General features: G+C 42.7%; 1 protein-coding gene and 1 long non-coding RNA gene across 8 annotated transcripts in view; one reads left to right on the forward strand and one right to left on the reverse strand.

Moving 5' to 3' along the window:
* The window catches only part of LOC143823598 (uncharacterized), a 50,165-nt gene extending 47,319 nt beyond the window's left edge, over positions 1 to 2,846 (forward strand). For all 7 annotated transcript variants that reach the window (XR_013226522.1, XR_013226523.1, XR_013226519.1 and 4 more), the window contains 2 exons: positions 895 to 996; positions 2,146 to 2,846. This is a non-coding gene — a long non-coding RNA (uncharacterized LOC143823598). The remainder of the gene's footprint in view (positions 1 to 894; positions 997 to 2,145) is intronic.
* A 1,007-nt stretch (positions 2,847 to 3,853) lies between these two features.
* GALNT8 (polypeptide N-acetylgalactosaminyltransferase 8) lies at positions 3,854 to 24,412 on the reverse strand. The gene is made up of 11 exons (XM_077309874.1): positions 24,200 to 24,412; positions 20,593 to 20,893; positions 17,909 to 18,075; positions 17,100 to 17,283; positions 16,197 to 16,394; positions 12,776 to 12,890; positions 11,418 to 11,603; positions 10,023 to 10,160; positions 9,493 to 9,588; positions 7,915 to 8,082; positions 3,854 to 6,494 (listed from the first exon to the last, which is right to left on the reverse strand). The coding sequence occupies exons 1-11, from the start codon at positions 24,408 to 24,410 to the stop codon at positions 6,336 to 6,338; spliced, it is 1,923 nt and encodes a 640-aa protein (XP_077165989.1). The 5' UTR covers positions 24,411 to 24,412; the 3' UTR covers positions 3,854 to 6,335.
* Between the last annotated feature and the right edge of the window lie 742 nt (positions 24,413 to 25,154).

The following is a 25,154-nucleotide window of genomic DNA, read 5'->3' on the forward strand; positions in this document are numbered from 1 at the left end:
TATATCCACTCCAAGATATCGCGGGGGAAAGGTAGGATCACAACGAATCCATCATGCATGTTGTAGGGAGAAAATTTAAAGTGCCTAAAATCAAAATGGTAATCAAATTCAGTGTTGACTGCAGGGATTCATTCGAACTGGGAGCCCCGTGCAGACTACACCCTGATGTCATGTCAGTTGTGTGTGCATGTGTGTGTGGATGGGAGCGGATCCCCCAAAATCAAACAAGGAATTCGGGGAGATGAGTTACTTATGTCTATGCCCATTTTTCCATTCTGCATCCAAACTCCTGCTGGGACCTCAAAGTTGTTGTTTATTGGTGGCAGCCAAATCAGCAGGTATGGAAGCCAGCACCTCCTCCTAGGAAGCAACAATTTGCCTTTTCTTGTAAACATTTCTGACCCCCAAATGAACAGAATGTTTCCTGGTGTACTCTCAATTTAAGCTGCCCCCTCCTTTCCATCACACACATGTATTTCCACATTGAGGGTTTACATTTCCCAGTCCTTGGTAGAAGTTTCAGACGCTACTAACACTGGATTGGTTCCTTTTCAGTTCTGAGTCTCATAGAATCATAGAGTTGGAAGGGGCCATACAGGCCATCTAGTCCAACCCACTGCTCAACACAGGATCAGCCCAAAGCATCCTATAGCAGTGGTCTGCAACCTTTTTTAGGCTGCGGACCGGTGGGTGTGGGAGGGCGATCTGGCGGCTGCACATGCACGGCCGCAAATGCGCATGTGCATTTGCACCATGCATGGCCGCAAACGGCGCGTGCACATTTGCGGCCCGGTGGTTGGGCACCACTGTCCTAAAGCATCCAAGAAAAGTGTGTATTCAACCTTTGCTTGAAGACTGCCAGTCTCCATTTAGCCTCTCTTTTTTTTCTTTCAGTGGTGGAGTCTCTGAGATGCTACCATTGCTCCAATGAAAAGGATTGCCAGGAAATCAGAACTTGTGCTGTAAAAGCATGTATTACCTACATCAGTGTAGATGGTGAGTAGAAAAGAAGAGTGCCCTGATCTAGCTGGCTCAGGCTAGCCCGTGCTTGTCAAATCTCGAAGGCTAAGCAGGATCAGCTTTGGTTAGTATTTGGAAGAGAGACCACCAGGGAAGTCCAGGGTCATTACACAGCAGCAGAACATGGCAAACCACCTCTAAACATCTGTTGCCTTGAAAACCTTCCGGCATCCTCGTAAGACAGCACTTTGCACTGCAAAGTTGTGGTTAAGTTTAGGAACACCATGTTTAGTTGATGAATCAGTCCAACAAGTTGAAATCCTGCAAGACTTCCAAGGGATGAAAATCCTTCCCTCCCCCACTATCTCCGAACATCTCTCCTTTCCCTGCATGTCCTCCCCACATTTAACCTTCTCCCTTCCAGCTTTCCTCTACTATGTCCCACTTCCCACTCACCATTTTGTCTTCCTCTTCCAGCTGTGGTGACGACGGCTTTCACCCAACCTTCAGTCCTGCTGGCCCAAGCTCTAGTACCTTATGATGTATTTATTATTTGCAATGTTTGTTTGGTTGTTTTTCACATTTGTATACCGCCCTCCCCAAAGGCTCAGGGCGGTTTACATAGAACTTAGAACTATAGAAGAAACAATCCATACATATAAATAGCTATAACATGAATATTACTAACTGATAAATATAACAACATTATTATAACAGTATAATAGTGCAAACAGGTCCAGGAGCAGAACGCCTTAATTGATATCTGGGGGGGAGGGAGGGGTCAGGGCCCTGTAGATGTTGTCGGTTATGCCTGGTCTCAACCAAATGCCTGGAGGAATGTGTTAAAGCTTTATTAATTTGCCAAATTGTAGCCCATTAGAATTTATCCTGTTATTTTTCCATTCTCTTTGCCTCCTGCAGTGGCCATTTTGTGGTTGGCTCCACCTCTTGTGGCAGCCATTTTGTGGTTCTACCCATACCCTTTGTCAAAATTCTAACCCACTTCCACAAATATTCATGATGAGAAATGTTAGACCAGCAGAAGTAAAATGGTGAGGGCCCCCTGCTCTAGAATAAAACATACAATGCAGCAGGAAAAAGGAAGAAAAGTGAGCCTAATATCATGTATATTTGTAAAAGTGTGTTGGATTTCCTTTCAACTCCAACTCTGCTGTTTCCTTTCAGAATCGGGCATACCAAAGATTTTCAAAAGATGCAGCACTCCGCAGGAGTGTGAAATGGAAAGAACAGGGAGCCCGCGAAATATAAGGATTTGCTGTGAGTTTAACTTGTGCAACAGATAGAGGGTTTCTTGGTAACCAGCTACATTTGAACTATTGTATTGCACTCAGCAAGTTATTTGGAGCAGACCTACCTTGTAGGGCTGGTGGTTGTAAACTGCAGGGTCTTGGTTACATGCTCAACAGAAATACCCCATAGTGGCAGAACAGGAACTGCTTTTATTGTCTAAATAACTGCTTTTATTGTCTAAAGCAAATGCTGGCAGGGACTCATGGGAATTGTAGTCCATGAACATCTGGAGGACCACAGGTTGACTACCCTTGGTCTAAAGGCATGCCTTGATTGGTTCCTCCCAACTCACCTGAATCTTTTTTCTTTTTAGTGGGAATGCCCATTTCCTCTTGCACAGGAAAAGAAGAGCAGGGCTTTATTCCCACTCAGACTGTCTTTGTGTCTGTGGCAGATAGTCTCAGCATCTGGCTGTCTCTAAGTCCTCCTTCATTTTGTAGCAGCATGTAAGAACTGTATTTTTTTCCTGTAACTTGCTGAAGTTTATGGAGCTCTGATTGGCAAAGCTGACCAGTCAGTGACTATGATGATATATCTGTGTATATATCTGAGCAAGTAAACTTTGTTGTTCATAAGTCTCCTGGTTCCTGTGCCTTATTCAAGCTATACCTGAAGGATCCAAGGTAAAGCGTATACTGCTCTGTGTGTGTGTGTGTGCAACAGAAGTGGAGCCTTGAACAGTGGGTAAGGGCCTCTTTTTATTCTTTGGTGACTTTTGCCAGTGATTCCAAATGAGTTTGCAACATCTGGGCAAGTGCAAAATATTTATTGAGAACACAGCCAGATTCTCAACATTTTGGTAGCAGAGGGCACGATCTGATGTGGGTTTAATTCCCCCAACATGAACACAACCCTTCAGAACAGCTCAGCTGCTTTGCACTCACTTTGACGGGATTAAAATTCATCGTCTGAGTTAAAATGGCAAAGAATGCTTTCCCCCATAGCTCATAGAAGCTAGAGATAAATGTCAATTTAAAAAAAATCTAAACTCTAATAAATAAGCCATACCATCAATATTAATCTGGGGGGAGCACAGTTTGGTGAAGAGAGGGAATTCAGTGGGGTATAATGTCACAGAGTCCAGCCTCTAAAGCAGCCATTTTCTTCTTAGGAACCAATCTCTGTTGTAGGAAATGAGTTGTAATTCTAGGAGAGCTTCAAGAGCCTTCTGGAAGTTGGTATTCCTTGCCCTGAATTTAACATTTATGTGATTACTTTGAGGGCCAAATTAAACATGATTATCTGAGATTTTTGAAGAGGATTCTCAGCTCTGGAATCACCCACCAAGAGTCAGGGCCTGTAAGGTCATGGGGTGGAAAACACATGTCCAGCCATAGATTTAAAGGTAAAGCAATATAGCAGTCTGTGAAAACAGGCCAGCACAGAGAAACATATCACAATCCATGTTCCTGATGTGCCACAAACTCAGAGCAAAAACTATGAAGTCAAATAACACACACAGGTGAGAAGGCTTTTACTGAGTATACATTTATTCACATATTCACATGTAGAAGAAGAGCTGGTTCTTATATGCCGCTTTTCTCTACCTGAAGGAGGCTCAAAATGGCCTACATTCACCTTTTCTTTCCTCTCCTCACAACAGACATCCTGGGAGGTGGGTGAGGCTGAGAGAGCCCTGATATTACTACTCGGTCAGAACAGCGCTATCAGTGGCGTGATGAGCCCAAGGTCACCCAGCTGGTTGCATGTGGGGGAGCGCAGATTCAAACCCAGCTCGCCAGATTAGAAGTCCGCACTCCTAACCACTACACCAAGCTGGCTCTTGAATGCACATATATCCTGCCTAAATGTGCATACATCTGTTTGTAAGGACCAACATGCTTTCCCTTTCCAAACAACACCCAGGATAAATGTGGGGCTTGTATTACACGTTCAGCTGAACATGTGTTGACTGTGAAACGAGAATTACTCAACACACATAACAGAACAATCAAGTCTACGCTGTACATGAATTGTACGTGTGTTCACTGTAACATGTGTAGGAATTGTGTTACAGGCCCACCTACAGGTCAACATGGAAGCAGCAGAGTAGAACAACTTCTGGAAAACCATTCCCCAACAGCAGAGAAGTCCCAGGTTTTAATAGACCAACCAAACTCATCTGCATGGAAGGAATGTTGGGCATACTGAATAGAAACTCAAGATCATAGCGAAAGTGGTGAACATGTTACATTTCCTTATCCTGAGTTTGTCCACGAAGGTTGCTATTGTCTACTCAGACTAGCAACGTTGCTCCAGGCTCAGCTACTGCCTGAACGTTTCAACTGGAGAGGCTGAGAACTGAATCTGGGACCTTTTGTACCCAAAGCAGATGCTCTGCCACTGAGCCAAGGAGGACCCTTTACCAAGCAAAAAATCCATGAGAAGCTTACCATTTCTGAAAATATTGCAATAGCAGACCAAAAGGAGGGCTTTCAGAGATAGGGAGCTTGTGCTTTTAAGAGTTTCAAAGGCAAAAAACAGCACCTTGAATGAAACCTGAAACATTTTTTCCCCACCACAGGCAGACAGTGTACTTTTTAAGCAAATGTGCAGTCACAGTCTGTACCCATTAAATACAATGAGCTGACTAACTTTAACAGCAATTTCTCTTGAGAAAGAATTTGTCTTAATACTAGTCTAGAAGGATGCTACTTCCCCCAGCAATTTTGCTCTTGTTTTTTCTGATAGGTCAAGCCAGACTCTGAAGCTAGAGTTTACATTGCGGAAATTAATAGAACTCATCTTATGATATATTGAGTTGGATCCAAGCTAACTCTTTTATCAGCAGAATGGAACTTTCCTGCCTCTCCCCCCTGCAACCTGCAGCTACTCATCTCCACAAAATGGGGGGAAAGGGGATTCTGAGGGGCAATGGGAGAAAGGTCAGCAGTAGGAAAGGGAAATCAGTGGAAATGCCTAATCTAGTTTGGACCCAACCCCAAGTTTTCTTGTTAGACTTTTTTTGCGGGGAGGGATGTGTCATTCTTCAGAATTTTGCAAAATTCATTTGAATGGAGCAGAGATTGCCATCCAGTGTTTTGGGGGACCCTAGGGTTACGCAAGAGCACCCCAGGGATTATGCAGCCCTTCCTATAAGTTCAGATGGCCACTGGAACCCACTTCTCCTGCAGCTCTACAGGTCCAGCCTCTTTCTCCACAATGGAAATGGCTGCTGGCTGGCTGGCTTCCACATCTTACTTCTGTGTCCACGTCTCTAAAGGGGCATGTCACCACTTCCAGGGTTCCATGACATCTGAAAAGGTTGGAAAAGGCTGCACTGGGGTAAAAAATGTAGCTATGTATTTATTGCCTGCGCAGCAAGAAAATTTTCGTAATTCACTGTGGACACATTTGAAAATTCCCTAAGCAGAAAGGAATCAAGGAATATGAGAAAGTGCTAGATGCTGGTGAACCAACAAATGTGATGTTGCTACAATAAAATAAGTATAATTCTCAGTTTGTTGGGTTGGGCATTTCAAGAAAGGGTAGGAAAGTTCTCACGATATTGCAGAATGAAGTTGGAAATTCTAAACCAAACCGGCTAAGAAGAATTCATAAGGAAAGACCAAGTTGCCCCAATCAGCATAGAAATGAGGAATGTATTTAAGAGAAAAGATGGGGAAACTGTTTATCTTTTCCATAGATTTCAGTCTGGATTGGCTGATCTGACTTTCTGTCAGTCACATTTCTGTTGTGGGTTCCCTTCTGGAAACTTAAGATCTCAAGTATGTGGAGGCACAATTTGGATCAAAACCTGGTTGTATAAGCAGGAGTTTCTGCCTTCCCTCTCATGCCATTTTGCTGACCCAAAAAATTTCCAGTGCCCCAGTGTGCACCCCACAATGGGGCAAATAGCACCCATGGGGCAAATCTGGATTGGGAAAAGGATCCAAGGAGAGCTCCTATACACTTCGAAACTAATTTCCCAATTGCAAAATTTCAACAAGAGAGTCTATCTTCATGTTCTCTCTAGTCAACATTTTCTTGTCTAAATTTCCTCTAGTTCCCAAGTGAGTATTAAAAATCTCATGTTGTTTGCTTGTTCCATTGAACAATACAAATTACCCAGCAGTTCTTTTGCTTCCCCAGTCTTTCACAGTATGTTGAATGGTCCACTTTTGACCTGTGCAGTTTTGCAAAATAAGTCTATAAACTGATGCCCCTTCGTCTTTCACAAGTTCAAGACATCTTTTAGTTATTTTGTTGATTACAGCTGCTCCCTAAAACAAAAATGCAAATAATAAGATTAAAATTATTTATTCTTGAAGTTCTATAAATATGGGTAGGAACAAAAATGTACATCATGACAGTTTGAATAAACTTTCTTTAAAAAAAAATTTAATTATGTATTACATAATGCAATTGTTATTCTCCATACAACATGACATTAATCTCCATAGATTTAAGAGTTTGAATGAATTTGTTCTTTAAAAAAATTAAAACCTTTAAATTCTCCTCTGCAAAGTTTTCCTTTTGAATATTCTCCAGATATTTTTTGTTGTTGAAGAATTTCTTCAATATGCACCAAATATTTGACACCTAAATTTAATGACCTTGGCTTTCAATATTTTCATTTTGACAGGCAATATTTTATAGTTTTTGATAGCTGACATGCAATCATACCTCAGTGGATGTGTTTTTGATAACATTACTGGTTTGAAATGAATGATTATTATTGATTCATAACCAAGTTATCAAAATATAGGCATGTAACCAGAGAAAATAATAAATTTTATTTCTATTAAGTTATTTTTACTACTTAATAATAATTAGGTTTTTGGTCATTGCTGCAAAATATTATGCTGTGATTTGTTTCCAACAGTTGTTATCCACTTACTAAGGATGACATTTTCTTGATTTGGAGGGGTGGATCATGGCTCAATGGGAGAGCACCTGCTTTGCTTTTAAAAGCCCCAGGGTTCCATCCGAAACTTCTTCAGATGTTTTTAAAGGATTCTGTAGAAGGTGATGTGAAAACCAACACCAAAGACCCTAGACAGCTGCTTATCAGACATGGTACAGTGGCCCAAACTGATCTTGATGGACCAATGGTTTGACTCCATATAAGTTAACTCTATGTGTTCACATGGATTGTGTCCCTCACAAAAGGGGTTATGAATGCCAGATTTCAGGCAAATAGGACATATCCTTCATCCTATCAGGACGAACTCAGAGACCATAGCCCTCACCCCAAAGGTTCCTCTCTGCCAAATTTCTTGCAAATAGGAGATAGTATCCTTCATCCTATCAGGGTTAATATCTCTGCTACTGAAGCCATCACCCAAAAGATCTTCCCTGCCAAATTTCTTGCAGACAGGAGGAAACCTCCAAGGAACACCAGGGTTGTGATATGAGGGCATGCAATGGCAAGCCACCTCTGAATGACCTTGAAAATTCTACAGGATCGCTGTAAGTCAGCTGTGAATTGATGGCACCTTCTACCACCAATTTTAGCAATGACAGATGCAAAGCCTGCAACAGTAATAGGACATTCAAGCATTTTTGTCCCATGGAGGTTTCTGATCTAGAGAATCACAATGCTAAGAGAAGACAACCTACCAACTTGTTTCTAAAAAACGTATGTTCTAAATGTTTGATCTTTCTGAATTATTTAAGACACTGTGCAGTGCAGAAACTTACCTGTCTGAAATCCCAGTGCATGCTCAGGCCCTTACTCATAGCCACATCGCATTGCTCTAGAAAGGGCAGCTCTCCTTGGCTTGTATCAACCAAGCATCGATCAACTATATCGCGCCGTGCTCGTAAACTTCCCACGTAGATCTCTCCGGTGCTATGATAGAACACGTGCTGGCACAGAACATTACAGGGCATTTTGATTCCTTGTTAATTTGACACCATCCTCAGCCAGCAGGGTAATAATATCCAATACATAAAAGCCAGATTTATCATGAAAATCAAGGTGATGATTCAGTGGGTTGGGCTTTTTGGACTCAGCCCATTGCTAATCCAACCTGAGATTGCTTGATTTTGAAATCTGGACAGAGATCTAGACACAATGGGTTGGATTCCATGGGATCTATCCAGCTAGCAGAGGTGCTTTTCCCCAGTAGAAAGAGTGTTCTCCAGGTGTAAGATGCATTAAGAAAGTGACGGAGGAAAGCATTTCTGCTTGATAAATGGACCAATAGGATCAAACTGAATAATTGAGGGAAGTAAGGGGAGCATGAGAATATGTAGTATACTGTGGTTCGAACTGCCGCTCAGCTATGAAGGTGATTTAGGGGCGCACCAAATCAGCTTGCACATTAACTGCTACTCCTCAAATTAACAGTCCTCAAAGAGTTGTGCTCAAAAGGGATAAACAGAGTTCTTCCCCTGCCCAGGGCTGGCTTATCCATGTAGCACATGCAGCATGTGTTATGGGCCCCATGCTTCCAGGGGCCCCACACACTGCCCCCTCCCCCGATGAAACAGGGTCATAGCCTTTCTCATCTCCCCTTTTCCCTCTTTGAGGACATTTGGAGTTACACCCCTTTCCATTGTGGGAGCCCTCACTGCCCCCAAGCTGGCTGCTCTTCTGCTATTATATCACTGGCAGTCTTCAAGCAAAGGTTGGATACACACATTTCTTGGATGCTTTAGGATGCTTTGGGCTGATCCTGCGTTGAGCAGGGGGTTGGACTAGATGGCCTGTATGGCCCCTTCCAACTCTATGATTCTATGATTCTATGATTCTATATTCTGCTAGGGCCCGGCAATTCCTTAAACTGACCTTAGGGCCATGGGCCCTGTAAATCCTTAAACAACAACTGCCTATGCCACATTCTGTGTTTTGATCTGTGCTCTGTTCTGCTGTTCAGGAATTCTAGTTTAACCAGGAGTGTTTCACACATTATTTCCAGAACGGAAGCATGGAGCAAGTTTTACTTCCCCCCTTACTTCTGCACAAGTACATGATGATAAACATTGTTAGAAAAAATGCAGATGAGGCAATCATATGTATGATTGCATCAAGTCTCATATTTTACAGTATTAAGTCTTCAGGTTCAGTGATCACAGACTCCAATTCTTCAGGACAGCTCTTTTTTTTTAGCAACTCCAGCAACAGACTACAACTACTGAACAGAGGAAAACAGGCAAACTCATGCACTTTTATACCTTTCAGCCAGCCAGCTGCTGCCTCTGATTGGCTCTAAGCAGAGCAATCTGATTGGCCCTAGCGGAGCAAATCCTAAACCATATTCATCTTAAAATTACCTGTGGGCTGTATCCATGACAATCATACATGATGGGTGTATTTCCAGGCAAAGGGCCTTGATCTATGCAGATGCCTTCGTTTAATGTGTTTCTCATCTGTGAGGTAAAAAACAACTTGTTAACAAATAGGCTTTATGACTATGAATGGGAAACCAAGTGAGAGAAACAATGAAATGCTTAAGAACCCCTTAAGAAGACCTCCTTATTGCCAAGATGAAGTAACTCAATCATGAATAAGCTGAAACTGTTACAAAGCCGGTGAATGGCCAATACATATAAAAGGCTCCTGTGAAGACAGGCAAGGTCAACTGGTCTTCCTAAGATCAGAGTCTAGCAGCACCTTTAAAATCAACAAGGATTTATTCAAGACATGAGCTCCCAAGTGCAAGCACTCTTCAGAATGTTAATATTCCCCATGGATATTAACATTTGATTAATTCTTTTTAAATCAAGATTTTTCTAGCTCGAAATGGGTAAAAATGTACTATTGGATAGAGTTACTTGCTTAAGAAATGCTAATGTTTACTTACTGTTCCATAGGCCACAATTGTAGTCTGGGGTATTAAATTAGGATACACATTTTTGATATACCAATCGAAGCTTCTACAATTCAGTTTCTTCCTTAGTTCTTTTCTAGAAGAAACATCTCCAAAGTCTATTCCAGGATTCTGAGGGGAAAGTATGAAATGAAATGCGTTACATGTTGGCGTGGAATAACTTGATGGGGTTGAATGCAGATACTTAAAATTCTACTTGGTACAAGCTTAAAGAAACGCATACTGTAATAAATTTTTTTAATGAGCTCAGAGTGACAGAGATCAGTTCACTTGGAGAAAATGGCCACTTTGGAAGGAGGACTCTGATATTCTACCACCTTGAAGTCCTTCCTCAAACTCTTCACTCCTCACCCAACAAATCCACCCAACAAATCTCCAGGTATTTCCCAAGCTGGAGATGGCTACAGTAGAACCACTTTTTACCACTGAAAACCCCCTGAAATATTCTTCAGGCTTTGAGAAACCCCAGAAGCGGCACAATAGTTCAGAATATGATTGAGAAGCATAGCTGTGGACATGCCCACTTAGCGCCCCTATCCTTCCCACCTCCCCAGGCCCATCATTGGCCATCTTGGGAGGGGCAGCTGGGCCAACATGACCTTATATGGTCCCATCACTCAATCAATCTTTATTTTCACTCATTTAGACCAAAATTTCAGATGCACTAATAAACAATGGCAGTAAAAAAGGAAGGTAATACATAAAAAAGAGGTTAGAAATTCTTCAGCAGTAAAACTTTAGAACTTTTAAAGCCATAAAAGTCAAGATTAAGGGAAGTATCATAAAAACTACTAATCAAAAACATAAGTAATTCTATGGACCAATCAGCCAAGTTATAATGGCTATATGTCAGTGACCCAATATTTCCTAGTTCTTGAAGCTTGCCGAGCAAATTTTGCTACTTTGCTGGTTAAAAAACTATTTGAGTCCGATAGCAATAGCTGCAGGTGATGTTTTCTCAGTCCCTTAATCTTGCTCTTAGTTTTATATTTTAATAGTTTTAATAGTTTTATTGCTATTATGTCTCATTTTGCTTTTGTAAAATAGTCAATGGTATTTAATGCTTCTCTTAAATATTGATTATTATGGTTTTAAAAGTTCTCAAGTTTTACTGCCATTGTTTATTAGTGCATCTGAATTTTTGGTATAAATGACTGTAAATAAAGATTGATTGATTGGTCACAGCACTCAATAAATGTTTAACAATTAAAAAACATTAAAATTACTTAATTGCCAGTCGTTCAGGAAAGCCTTCCAGGGCTATCAAAAAACTCTGGGGTTTCTCAAGACCTATTTTGGAACTCCTAACAAAGGCAAATTAAATTCATGTTTCATACGTATGTAGTAATTAAAAATTCAGCTAGTAACCTCCAGGGGAACATTCCATGCGTAGTAGACCATATATTTATACTCATCCATCCACACTTCCGCTACTCGCAGGGCATTCTGTTTCACAGCATGGGAGAGATCCAGCAAGTAGGGCTTGTGAGCTCTCTCAAGGTGGGCGACCCTTGAACAAGGCAGGACTTCAATTTTCCCTCCACACTGCCAAGTCTGCAGCCGTAAAGAGAAGAGCTTCATAAAATCAGAGTTTACGCAGAGTCTCCAGTCTGACCACCAGTGCAAACTGTTAACCAACGTTGATAAGGGTAAAACAAAAAAGTCATTAAAAGAGGGATTCCTTCTGAACTTCTGGAGGCGTGACACATTCCTCCCGCAGGGGGTACATTTCTTTGAACCCATGCCATTAATTAATTTTGTTTATTCAATGAACTGGGTGCTGCTTCTGCAGAGACTTTCTCAAAGCAATGAGTGTTAAAACAGCAACTGAAGATTCCAATCAACACATCAGGAAAACAGGGTCCACTGTTGGGGACCCTTTTGTTCCCAGTGTGGCTGCTCCTGCCACTCTTGTACTCTGCCAGGGGCCCGTAAATCCTTAAACTGACTCTGGTGCTATGGGCCCCTCAAATCCTTAAACCAGTGGCCCCCAACCTTTTTATCACTGAGTATCGGTCAATGCTTGACAATTTTACTGAGACCTGGGGCGGGGGGGGGGGTTGTCTACCACTGCTGCCTGAGCTCCTGCTCCACTTGCTTTCCCGCTGGCACCCCTGACTTCCTGCCGTCCGCTGGGGGGCACTGACAGCAGGAGCTGCGCAGTGCCACGCCGAGGGGGAGCCCCAGACACTAAATGTGAGCCGGCAGCAGAGTAGCAGTGCAGCCCCTGAGGCAGCAGCCAGGGAGGAGGAGGAGGACAAGGAGGAGCTGCGGCCCGCTACCAGTCCGCACACTGGGGGTTGGGGACCACTGCCTTAAACCACTCCTGCATGGAGGAAGGGCCACAACTATTCCACGTCAGTCAAGGAGAGCTTGCTCATCTCCAGGCAACAGAGATCAGTTCCCCTGAAGAAAATGGTTGCTTAGAAGGTGGACTGTATGGCATTCTACCCCATGGAAGTCCCTCCCCGCCTCAAGCCCCGCCCTCTGCAAGCTCCACCCCCAAAGTATCCAAGTTTTTCCCAACCCAGAGCTGACAACTTTAATCTCTGGCTTCCATTGCAACTAATGCAGTATTCTATCTGAAAACAGAGTTCCATGACCATGTTGCCATATGGGGCTCTGAGTGTTTGAGAGTAATTGTCAGCCAATTCTGTATTTTCCCTTTTGAGCAATAAATCATGTACTATGTTAACTTTGAAGCAAAAGAAAGGAAACACCCTTACCCTGATGCCCAGTTCCACATTTTCTCCTCCGTATATATGCATTCCACCATCCAATACCCCAATTGCTCCCAAAAACTCTCGGTTTGCAGCAAATATTCCCATCACAGAAGGGCTCCTGAACAGGGGGAGAAAAAGGTTTCATTCTGAATATTTACTGTATATCTGGTGTAGTCTCTGAACAAGTTGATTCAGTTCTCAGTTATTCAAAACTAAATCTCAGAGTACAGACATATATTTGAAATGCCTGGGGCAGCCTTTTTCAACCTTTTGACCGTGGAGGCAGACCAGAAAAAATGTTCAGGTTTCAAGGCACACAATTCTCCTGAAGTCTTTGAGAGGATGGCCATTGACTGCCTTTTATTGCAGCTTTGGTATACCGGTCAAAAACAATGACTCCATTTAGTTTAAATAATGAATTTGATTTCTCTTGTTTTCTGTCATTTATACTTGCATTGCCCATTCATTGGCACTACTATTTATGTAGCCCTTCCACACTTTGTAAGAATATTTAGCTTTAAAATACTTCCTAACTTCTTAATTGGTTCCACCTGCCATGGAACATATAATAAAGCTATCCTTGGCTTGAGATTGCATCCTTAACTCCGAGGAATTCTTTGTCATCAAAATTAGCTATTTGGGTGCTGATGAGATGGTTGATCTTGATGGTGAAGAGATCGAATGTGTTCAAGAATAAATCATCCTTCCAAAATGCTCAGGGTTATAACCTCAGATAACAACATGGGATATCATCAATAAAATATAGAATCAAATAATATACTCAATAAAACAATTTATGATTTTGTTTGCCCCTAACGTCTTTAAATGAGGAGAGGGGCAGCTCCTCGGTGGGTCTGATTCTGTAGAAAGTAGCTCCATGCATTCATGTAGTAGTGGGGATTTAAACCCCCTAAGGGTGTATTTTAAATGTTTTCAGATTTTTAACAAAACTTGCAAATCTGTTTTCTTTTTCAGTGGCCCTGAGATTTAAATGTTCACAGACGGGGCCATACATAACTATTAGAATATAAGACGGTTATGATATGTCCATTAAATGATTCCAAAGTTCTAACTTCTTAACACCAGGACAGCCATGATATGAAATTTCCTGAAATTCTATTATTTCCACTTTGGGACAAATAGCAGCTCTAGTGATAAGAAAAATAACCAGGTATCTGCCTAGGGATTCCAGTCCCCAGGTAGGACCTAGAGATCCCCTGGACTTACAGCTCATCTCCAGACTAAAGAGATCAGTTCCCCTGGAGAAAATGGCTGCTCTGGAGGGTGGACTCCATAGCATTATACTCCAGTGAGGTCCCTCCCCACGCACTCCCGGCTCCACCCCCAAAGTCTCCAGGTATTTCCCAGCCCAGAGCTAGCAATTCCTTCCTAGTGCACCAATCAAAATCAGAGCTAGCCAAGAGTTTACTTTCAAGACCAAACAAGAATGTTAGCAGATCTAATCGCGGAACTCCTGTGCCTTTTGTACTTCAGCCAAAAATCACAGCGTGCTCCAGGATTTCCTTGTTAGAGGAAGGGCTCCTGCTTATGTCAAGGAAGGAAAAGAGGCAGCTCCAGTCACCAAAACACTCAGGGTTAAATCCCTGCACTAGTCTTGTGGGTTCCGCTCCTGATCCACTACGGTACAGTATGTTTCCAGATCTCCCAGACCAGCTCTACCTGTCCTACTAGAACACAAACACTATTCCACTTTTCTTTAACGTCCTGAAGAACTGAAAGTGGAATAGCGTTTGTGTTCTAGTTCTGGAACGGTAGAAGTTCTGGAACAGTAGAAGATGCTTCCTCAGTGCGGCTGCCAACCACCGGATGGGGGCTGAAGTTCTCCCAGAATTAGAACTGATTTCGAAATTACAAATTAGTTTCCATGAAGAATATGGCAGCTATGGAGACTGGGCTTTACAGCATCCTATCCTTGCAAAATTCCCTCCCAGCCCCAAATTCTGCCCTTCCCCAGCTGCCCCCCACCTCCCGATCTCCAGGAAATGAGCAACCCAGATTTGACAACCGTCTTCCTCAGCCTCTCTCTTTTTAATCCAACTTTTCCTCCAAGGAGCTCTGTATGTCTCCCTTGGCCCCAAGTTCAGTGAGCTTTACATCATAATGGTGATTTGAACCGGAGTGGTGAGTTCTCCAGACTCTATGATAACTCTACAGGACTGGCTCTCAGTGGCATTTGGTGGCTAGTGGCTACAAGATAAGGCTGCATCTCACCCAAAAGGGTTGAGATCTAAGGAGATAAAGCGGCGGGGTGGAGTGTAGCCTGGGCAGGGTTGGTGGCCCCCAGAAAGGAGCAGGGAATCTCCCTTCCCCTTAGTGGCAGCACAAGAAAAATAATTTGTAATACCATTTCGCCAGTAATAGATTCAGGTGGGTCATGGTCTGAAGCATCAGAATACAGTTTAAGTCCAAGTAGAAGCTTTCGTTGGTTGGTCATAAAGTTGCCACTGGACTCACTTTGTTCATAAAGCAGATGGTGTGAAGGCAAGAGATCGCCTACTATTACAACTCCTCTCCAGGTGACAAGAGATCAGTTCATCTAGAGAAAATCCCTCCTTTGGAAGTTGAACTCTATGCCATTACGCCCCAAACCCCGCCCTCTTCAGGCTCCATCCCCCTCAAATCTCCAGGTCTTCGCCAGCCTGGAACTGGCAACCCTAATAGTGTGTCAAAAATTCCCAGGAAAACCCAGAAATGACATCAGTTCTCTAGGACCCATTATGCACGGGGGTTTTAGCGCACATTCGGGGTGGAATGGCGGCGACTAAAATCACTGATAACGCACGGAGCTGGCTGCAACTGGCCACAGCTTCTGTGCATGCCGCCGAAAAAGCCGCGTCAGTGAAACGCGGAAGAAAGCGCAGCTTCCGGGTGACCGGATCGCCGCGTGCATAATCGGTTACTCTGGGTTTTGCCGCCGTCGCGCCTCGCCTCGTACATAACCGGTATGCGTCGTGTCTTCCCCCTTCGCGTTTTCCATGTGACCCGAAATCGCCGTTTCGGTGGCCGTGCATAATGGGCCTAGGAATCACCAGAAACTCTGTAGGTTTATAAGAATTTTCAGTGATTCCTAGAGAGGCGTGATGTCACTTCCAAGGTTTTCCCAGAAGATTCATCACACCATTGCCACAGCTGTTCCCTACCCCCATCCCCCAGTTCTCTTGCTAGGTGGCAGGCCATGCCCAGCAACCGTAAGCCAGTAAAGGAACTAGTTTCTTAGATTGTACAGCCAGTTGGAAGATGCCAATCACTGATTTGCTGTTCTGGTACTACGTGTGGAGGCCTTCCTCCTTAATTTGTATAAATAAAGCAATATGTTGTCTTTCATCACAAGGACATCAGCTGACCCTGGAATTTTCTGTCATTTAGAGAAGTGAAAGTGCAAAACTTAACCATTAGGACTTACCGGATCGGTGCTGTTTCATCTTTGAGTGCATACCAGTCCGTTGGAGGTGACTCATAGAGACACCAGAGGGCCCAGTCAAATCCATCTGCAGCCTCAATGTACCGAACTATTTCAAAATCATCGAAGCGGATATTGTCAAACACTGGGGACACAATAACTGTGTGATCTTCCTTGATTCGAGCCAGAATGGGTTCAGCCCTGCAAGAAAACAATAAAACACTGCATGAAATACCTTTCTTGAATATGAGAAAGACAAGAAGATTAAGAGTCTGGAGCACCTTTCTTACAAGGAAAAGAAGAAGACTCTGTCTAAAAGATTATTTTTATTATCTCCAGCCAAAGGGTTTACTTCCTGGAATGCATTGATAGATCATTATCACACATTTTTCTCCTGGATTTGATTATTTCCATCCCTACCCATTTTGTGATGCTTGTACATAACTTAAGCCACCATATGAGACTACTATGGGAGCAGATGAAATCTGTCTCAGATGGCATTCCTGTAATGGGGTATGACCAGTGGAGCAAGCCAGATCCTGTCAGATCTCAGAAGCTAAGCAGGGTGGACCCTGGCTAGTATTTGGATGGGAAACCTCCAAGGATTCGGGTGGAAATTCCTTCAAGGAACATGAGGGGTCATGACATGGAGGCAGGCAATGGCCAACCACCTCTGAATGCCCCTTGCCTGGCTGCCAGACAATCCTTGGATCTCCTGGATACATTACATACAGGAGTAGCCAAACCGTGGCTCTCCAGTTTTCCATGGACTACAATTCCCATGAGCCCCTGCCAGGAGCATGCTCATGGGACTTGTAGTCCATGGACATCTGGGGAGCCACAGTTTGGCCACCCCTCAAACCATGGGAGTTGGGGGAACATTCCTGTTTCCATTTTATTCCTTACCATTCATGATTGACTTCAATATGTGCATCCAGGATAGCCACAACATCAGCACTGGAGGCTTTCCAGCCAGAGATCCGAGCTTGCGTGAGACCTTCTCTTCTTTGATGCCTGACTATCTTCAGCAGCCCAGGATGTTGCACATTGTACCTTTTGATCTTCTCCTCCAAAGGCCCTTTTAGCTCCTCTGAAAAGAATACTGCGCATTTTAGTCTCTTCAAATATTAATGAGTGCGGAAAAGATCAATTAGGTTACATTATTCACATTTCCCTTCTCTCTCTCTCTCTCTCTCTCTCTCTCTCTCTCTCTCTCTCTCTCTCTCTCTCCCCAGTACAAACCCATGAATATCTCTTAGTGTATAATGGCCACCAGAAATTTGGCTGCTCAGAACTCATGCAGAGGCTAATTTAAAATGCAGCCAGGCCATTCACTTCAAGCTCATGTGTTCCACACTGGAACACATGGATGCCCTGTTTCACTCAGATGCTGGAAAGCTACTGCCATTCTGACTAGACAATACTGACTTTGACAGATCAAGGTCTGTTTAAGTAAAAGGCAGCTTCGTGTGTTCATGTGAGCTGACATAGGAGGACCTTGAAGCAATCTGGGCATAGTACTGTGGTGGTGTTCTCAGCAGCCATGCACCATAATGCAGAGGACTCAAGTTGGACTTCTCTATAAGAGGACCATCTCTGCAATGTGCTCACCATACCTAAGATGAGAAGGATGGAGGCTCCAGTCAGTGACAGCCATACATTGTTTCATGGACCAGCCATTCCGGCTTGTAACATTCTCAGACCACGGGACTCACCGTGCGCACTGCAGTCGTCAACCAAGACAATTTCCTTCAAAAGATGGGGAGGTGTTCTATTGATTATGCTGGTGATCGCACGCAAGATGACGGATGTGGCCTCATTCAAGAATATGAGAACAACACTAATGGTTGGGAGGTCCTGTGGATATTTTTTCTCTAGACACCTGTCCAGAAAACCAAGGAGACTCTGTCAGAACCTGCCCAATGGAAGTGAAGAACTATCAGAAAGAAAAGACCGTCACGATAAAGGGCCGTGAAGATTCCATGAACTGCTTTCTGATGACAAAGCAAAGAACATTTGATTTGCTCAGAACAAATGATGAGTCTGGGGGATAAACCAAATATCTAATGAGCGGATTTATTTAGTTTTGTTAATAATCCCTCCTGATCTGAATCTAAATTTAACTTTAAAATAATTGATTAACATTACAGCTGTGTGATATCTGAAAATGTATTTTCCCCACATTAATTTAGGAGTGGGGGAGGTCTCCCGTTTACTAGTTAATAATGACATCCAGCTCAAAGGCCTGCAATGTACTGGGTATGGAGAGTCATCATAGTGATACCCACATGTGGCATTTCCCGTGGCACCTACCTCGTATTCTAGGAAAGTGGAGGTTTTTTTAGAAATGAGATTCTATCTATCTATCTATCTATCTATCTATCTATCTATCTATCTATCTATCTATCTATCTATCTATCTATCTATCTATCTATCTATCTATCTATCTATCTATCTATCTATCTATCTATCTACCGCCTTCTCCAAAGGCTCAGGGCGGTTTACAGGAAACAGGAAAAAGGTACAGATAACATTTAATTTAATCATTACTGTTGGTCCGAAATAAAACTGGGTTTTTTTTTAAATCACAACACAGCTAACCAAGGACAATTACATCAAAGTTGTGAAAATGGAGGGGGTTCTTTTTCATATACCATAAGTTTTAAAAATTGACTATCTTTACATTCTCATATATTAATTTTCACTATTTTTGCCTTATATCGGTTTCATATACCTAAGCTTTTTTGCTTTTAACATATAGATTCAAAATGATGCCTAAAACATTGATAATACTTTTTTCCATCTAGAAATCACCACTGTTATAAGGACTTAACATCAGCGACTTTTACCAGTTTTAAAAATATTTTTCCCACGTAGTTTAAGATATTTGCCTTTTCATCCCCTTTTCTTTCGAACCAATGGAATTTCCTGATCAGTAGACACCCCAAATGATAACTGGACCCAGGCATTAAGCATCCTTCTTCTGTGTTGATGCAAATCCACTGGTTTCCAGTTTGCTACTGGGTTCAATTCAGTGTGCTGGTTTTAACCTCTGAAGCTTTTCAGGACATGAGACCCATAACAGTTGAAGGACAGGAGCTCATTCACTAGCCTGAAGCCTGCATCTGAAAGGGGGGGAAGCTCATTTTGTGCAACTGTACTGGGACTGCCATAGAGCCAAAATTCATTGGCAAATGTTTGTAAGGACCACAATAAAAGTCTGGGGAAATCAAATTTCCCTTAGATCTGACCCTCTGTTTGTTAAATTATGGGAAGATGGTACAGCTATCGTTTCATGAATTCCTACTGAGTATTTTGACATTAGCAAGGATGATGTTTGCTTGACATTGAAAATCCCCATCAGCTGTCAGTAAAAGAAAATAAAAAATATGAGAAACAACAAAAATGACAGAATGAACAGCTAGGCCAGGAAGAAAATGCCTCGTCCACTTAATAGCATCTTAGATGTTGTTTGCCCCCATGCCAAGAAAAGTTTCAGCCATTAAATCTCCATTCTCAAGCTAGTTGGCAGTCCTATGAACTGCTCTACAAAGTCTAAGAATGCCAGGCACATGGACAAAAAACTAGTTGGTGTTGCATTGTCATCTAGAAAAGGGATTGGTGACTGAAGCAACCAGCCTGGAATTAACATATATACATTAAAAGTTTTATTCTCTGCTTTGGTAGGGAAGATGGAAGTTTTTATGTTATAAAGGCTTTTGTGTTATTTTTGTATACTATCTATTGGTAATTTTAATGGAATTCATTGGAAATGTCTATGTGTTTGTTAAAGTGCTAAAAAAATTGGAGAAGGGAGCAAGCAAACTAGATCTATGATGGCTTGGCTAGCGATAAGATGCTATCAGCGGTGGCTCTTGAGCTGTGGAATTCCCTCCCTATGAGTTTCAAGGAGGTGGCAGATTTAAATTAATAAAGTGTTTGAATCTGGAATCCCAACATTTCATTGTTGTTGCATTTTAAAATTAGAAAGTCAATTGTAGCTCAAGCCATCTTTCTTGATGCCATTATGTTGTCTGTTGGATCATTTTTAGAAGAGTTTTTTTATGATGTTTGTCTTTTGATTTATTATTTAAGCTGCCTTAGACTTAAGAGAAGGGAGCAAGGAGCCATCTGCTCATTGGTCAGCATTGGGAAGTAGAAATGCAGGTGCCAAATTCCATCAGGTTTTGGCTATCAGCTATTTTTGACTTGCCAATTTAGCCTGTTCTTGATTCTCCCCTACCTGTCTTCTTCTCCTCTGGCTGAGTATCCTAAACATATCCCTTCATATCCCCCCTCTCAACCTAGCTCCCCAGGTTCTCTGTCCCTTAATCACCTCAAATCCACATTTGTCAACTTACATTAACCCATAAAAGTACATGAAAGAGTCCTACTTCACCTGGAAGGCCTGGTGGCTTTGAGAGATCTGTCCAGAGGCAGGAGGTTGCTGAGGTAGACATTGTACCCATACTGTTCAAACAGGGCCTGGGCTTTCACTTGCTCATCTTCTGATAGGTTGTCACCCCACCTTTTAAACAGACTGGAGTCTGGGAACCGCATTTTGGGAGAGACTTTGTGCTTTTCCTCTTCCTTCTTTGCCTCCTTGGCTGATTGCACTCCATCTGTAGACTTTTCTGGCAATTGTACATCATCTACCAGCTTCCTTTCTTCCACGTTGCTTGATAGTTTTATGGAATTTGCTAAAATAATTAACAGAAAGTGTCATGATGGAGTAAGGTTGGCAATTCTGGCTTGGGGAATTCTTGGGCCTTGAGGATGGTGGTCTCCGTGGATAGAAGGGAGCTCAGGAGGGATGTGAGGCCATAGACTCTGCCCTCCAAAAGTGCAATTTTTCTCAAACAAAATGATTCCTGTACTTCAGAGAAGCCAATTGGAGGTTGATGAACTGGTTAAGTGGAGCTATGCTGTTCAATCAAATTCAAGTAGAGGAAACCTCTGAGAGTTTAAGCAGTACAAGCATGAAATTGCATGCAAGAAATGCTTTTCAAAGAGATTAGAACCAGCATAAACAATGTGTGAACCAGCCTCAAATTACCAACTAGCCTCTATAGCCATGCTTCTAATAGCAGATTGATCTGCATATAAATGGCCCACAATCTCTTAGCTGTGAAAATCTTCACCTGCGTTTATACAGGTCAAAGAGCTGTTAAATTCACAACAGCAGCCCACAATCTTCTTCCTGATCAGTTACCAACTCAAGGTTACATTATTGATGACCATGTCAGGTTTTTATTTAACTTTTGTCAAAGTCATGAAATGTGGGTACCTCCAGGTGCGGCCTGGCATTTTCCCAGAACGATAATTGATTTCTAGTCTGGGTACTACTAGGCATTCTGTGATGACTCTGGTATTGCTGGATACTCCGTACATTGCACTGTTCTGCTGGGCTTGCAAAAATCCTGCCCCCTGGGTCTACTGCATAGATTCTCTGGTTTGATTTTAGTCCCTTGGAAAAAACAGAGGATGGGGGCATCTTGTTTGGGGAGTGTTAAAGTGCTTCTTAACATCTAATCTGGTGATGCTTGCAATCACTGTTTTGTGATACTTTGTTTAGTGTTAGTTAGTAGAAGTTGTACAAGGTTGCCATAAGTAATCTACCCCAGCGCCAAGTAGGCAAGGTATGGCACTGAACTGAAACTATCTTGGAGTGGAATAAAGACATACTATATGAGAAATGTCCAGAACCATCCCAAGTACTTATACCTTTCTAAACTCATTGACCTCTATGGATTTAGGAGGACATAACTCTGCTTAGGATGGCACTGTTTAGCTGTTTAAAATCCCCAAGGCTTCTTCTGCTACCCCACTACTGATAGTTCTGCAGAGAAATCTCATTCATTGTGGAAAATCTACTCTAAACTACAAAGCATCCAGAGAACAAAAGAAGAGCCATGCTGGATCAGACCAAAGGTCCATCAAGTCCCATACTCTGTTCACACGGTGGCCAGTTAGCTGCCTCTAGGAAGCCTCTATGCAAGATGACCATATCTTCCCACCTGAGCTTCCCAGCAACTGATTTAAAGAGGTATATGGCCACTGGTAGAGCCTCTTATGGCGCTGAGTGGTAAGGCAGCAGACATGCTTGTCTGAAGCTCTGCCCATGAGGCTGGGAGTTCAATCCCAGCAGCCTTCTCAAGGTCGACTCAGCCTTCCATCCTTCCGAGGTCGGTAAAATGAGTACCCAGCTTGCTGGGGGGTAAACGGTAATGACTGGGGAAGGCACTGGCAAACCACCCTGTATTGAGTCTGTCATGAAAATGCTAGAGGGCATCACCCCAAGGGTCAGACATGACCCGGTGATTGCCCAGGGGATACCTTTACCTTTATGGCCACTGATGCCAGAGAGAGTCAATATCCAATAGGGTCAGTGGCCATTGTGACTAGTAGCCATTTGTAGCCCCTTCCACCACTAATTTGTCTACTCAACTTTTAAAGCTGGCAGCCATCGTTGCATCCTGAGGCAACAGGTTCCACAATTTATTTATGTATTCGTAAATTTCTAGACCACCCCTACCAGGACTGCCATCTCGGGGCAGTTTACAACATTGTTAAAATATACAAACGATTAAAATAATTGAAATAGTTAAGTTAAATAAATAGTTAAATCCCTCAAAGAATTGATGATAGCCCCATTTGGTTCTTCTCCTTGGGATAGGCAAGAGCTGTTGAACTGCAGTGGGGGAAGCCCATTGGTATCTGTATGTTTATTTGTCCAACCTGCTGGCCTCAACCATAAGCCAGGTGGAAGAGCTCCATCTTACAGGCCCTACAAAACTGTTTTAGTTTGTTGAGGTCCTGATGTTCTCTGGGAGCTCATTCCTCCAGGCGGGAGCCAGGACCGAAAAGGTCGGACTATGTGCTTCTTTTTGTCTGTCCTGAATCTTCTATGCTTCAGCGTCAGTGGATGATCCCAAGTTCTAGTGAGAGACAAAAGCCTCTCCCTGCCCACCTTCTTTACACCACGTCTCTCCATACTCGCCTTTTTTCCAGACTAAACAGCCCCAAGCTTTTTAATCAATCCTCATAGGGCAGTTACTCCAGACCCCTGATCATTTGGGTTGCTCTTTCTGTACCTTTCCAAGTGGACAGCCGGAAAATGGCTTTTAAAACCATGGATGATGGCTTTAATGGGGGTTTTAATTGGGTTTTTAATTGTATTTTAAGTGGGCTTATTATGTAACCCGCCACAGAATGACTTGACGTGGGTGGTGGAATATAAGCAAAACAAACAAACAAACAAAATAGGAAAATAACCAATTGGCTTGTAGGGAAAGGATCTTTAATATTTGCGAAACCCGAATATATTTCGCCTCAAGCTTCTTCTGGTTCATTCTGTTTAATACTTACAGAAGGAAAAGTAATACTGTCCTGAGAACCTGAAGTGATGTCCCCCTGATGGAGAAATGTGTTGGGGTTTCATAAATATTAAAGATTATTTCACTAAAAGCACCAATTGTTTTCTCCCCCTTCATTGGACTTGGTGTGACCCATTTCTTCAACTGGACAGCATATTGGTATAATATTCATGGCTTCATAGAGTTGGAAGAGTTGGAACTTCATAGAGTTTGCTGGCAGGGGCTCATGGGAATTGTAGTTCATGAACATCTGGAGGACCACAGGTTGACTACCCCTGGTCTAGTCCAACCCTCTGCTCAATGCAGGATCAGCCTAAAGCATCCAGGATAAATATCCGTCCAGCCGCTGCTTGAAGAGTGCCAATGAGGGGGAGCTCACCACCACCTTAGGCAGCCAATTCCTCTGCTGAACTAGTTTGACTGTGAATCCCTGTCCTCTCATATCTAGCCAGTATCATTCTACTCATAGTTTACATCCAGCAGAGGAACCCTCCCTACCTTCCTCCAAGTGACAACCTTTCAGATACTTAAAAGAGAGCAATAGAATCAAAGAACCATAGAGTTAGAAGAAGCCCTACATATATATCCCTCATTTCAAAAAACCCTGGGTGATAATTCTCCTGTACTTACATATATTTTGAACCACCATCTCTATGTATTCTAAATGTTCCACAAGGACGTTTTCCTTTGCAGACTTCCAGGCGTGGAGTTTTAAGTGCACCAAGTCCTCTTTCCTTAGATCTTTGATTGCAATCTTCACGTACACCATAAAAAAAATGTTCACCGTCAAAAGCAGAATCAGCAAAGTGGGGAAAAGACCAGGGAGCTTCCTGCGGGACATTCTCCAGCTCCTAATCCCTGTTCAACTCTCTTTGCTTTCTGCAGTCACAGCTGACTGGCTGGCAGGTTGCTCTCACAGAGAGTGGGGGGGGGAGTTTATGAACTTGCAAACAGACAAGTGGTAGCAAGTTAGAGAACTTTGGAGGGATGGGCTGTCATCTCACCTCATCGATTAAAAGGAAAACTGATGTGGCACAGGGAGGGGGAAAATCCCTCGGATTACTTTTATGCAGCACAAGCTTTAGCAGGAATGCTGCTAAGAAGAGCCACTTTGACAATGCTTTTCTACCTCTAAGGTTTTGGAAGGGTTACCCTTGACATTTAAAGGACAAACATGGCAAAGGTGCATGTCACTCAGGATATGACATTGCTTTCAATCAAAAAGAACCTTACCTTGTCTTAACAGCAAAAAAACAAGTTTTTGTGTACACAGATGTATGCAATAATACAATATTATATAAAGAAAGAAAGCATTACTGTTTATCATCCAGTCCTTGGAAGCCAAAGGGAAAAAAATATATCTATAATGCATGCTGAACAGCATTCTGGACCAGTGCAACAATAAAATGTATGCATAATGTTTATTTAGGATGCTTAGGGCTGATCCTGCGTAGAGCAGGGGGTTGGACTAGATCGCCTGTGTTGCCCCTTCCAACTCTATGGTTCTATGATTCTAAACTCACCCAGCTATCAGGACTTAAGCTCTCAATGCCACCTGGCTCAGTGGCTTGTGTCTCATCTCTTA

Source organism: Paroedura picta, chromosome 14, assembly GCF_049243985.1.
Source record: "Paroedura picta isolate Pp20150507F chromosome 14, Ppicta_v3.0, whole genome shotgun sequence".
Lineage (NCBI taxonomy): Eukaryota > Metazoa > Chordata > Lepidosauria > Squamata > Gekkonidae > Paroedura > Paroedura picta.

Coding starts and splice junctions, on each gene's coding strand:
- GALNT8 (XM_077309874.1), bottom strand. CDS start 24,410: ATGTCCCGCAGGAAGCTCCCTGGTCTTTTCCCCACTTTGCTGATTCTG. Junction 17,284..17,908: donor TGACGACTGCAGTGCGCACG/GTGAGTCCCGTG, acceptor TATTCTTTTCAG/AGGAGCTAAAAGGGCCTTTG. Junction 12,891..16,196: donor GATGAAACAGCACCGATCCG/GTAAGTCCTAAT, acceptor CCCCCTGTTCAG/GAGCCCTTCTGTGATGGGAA.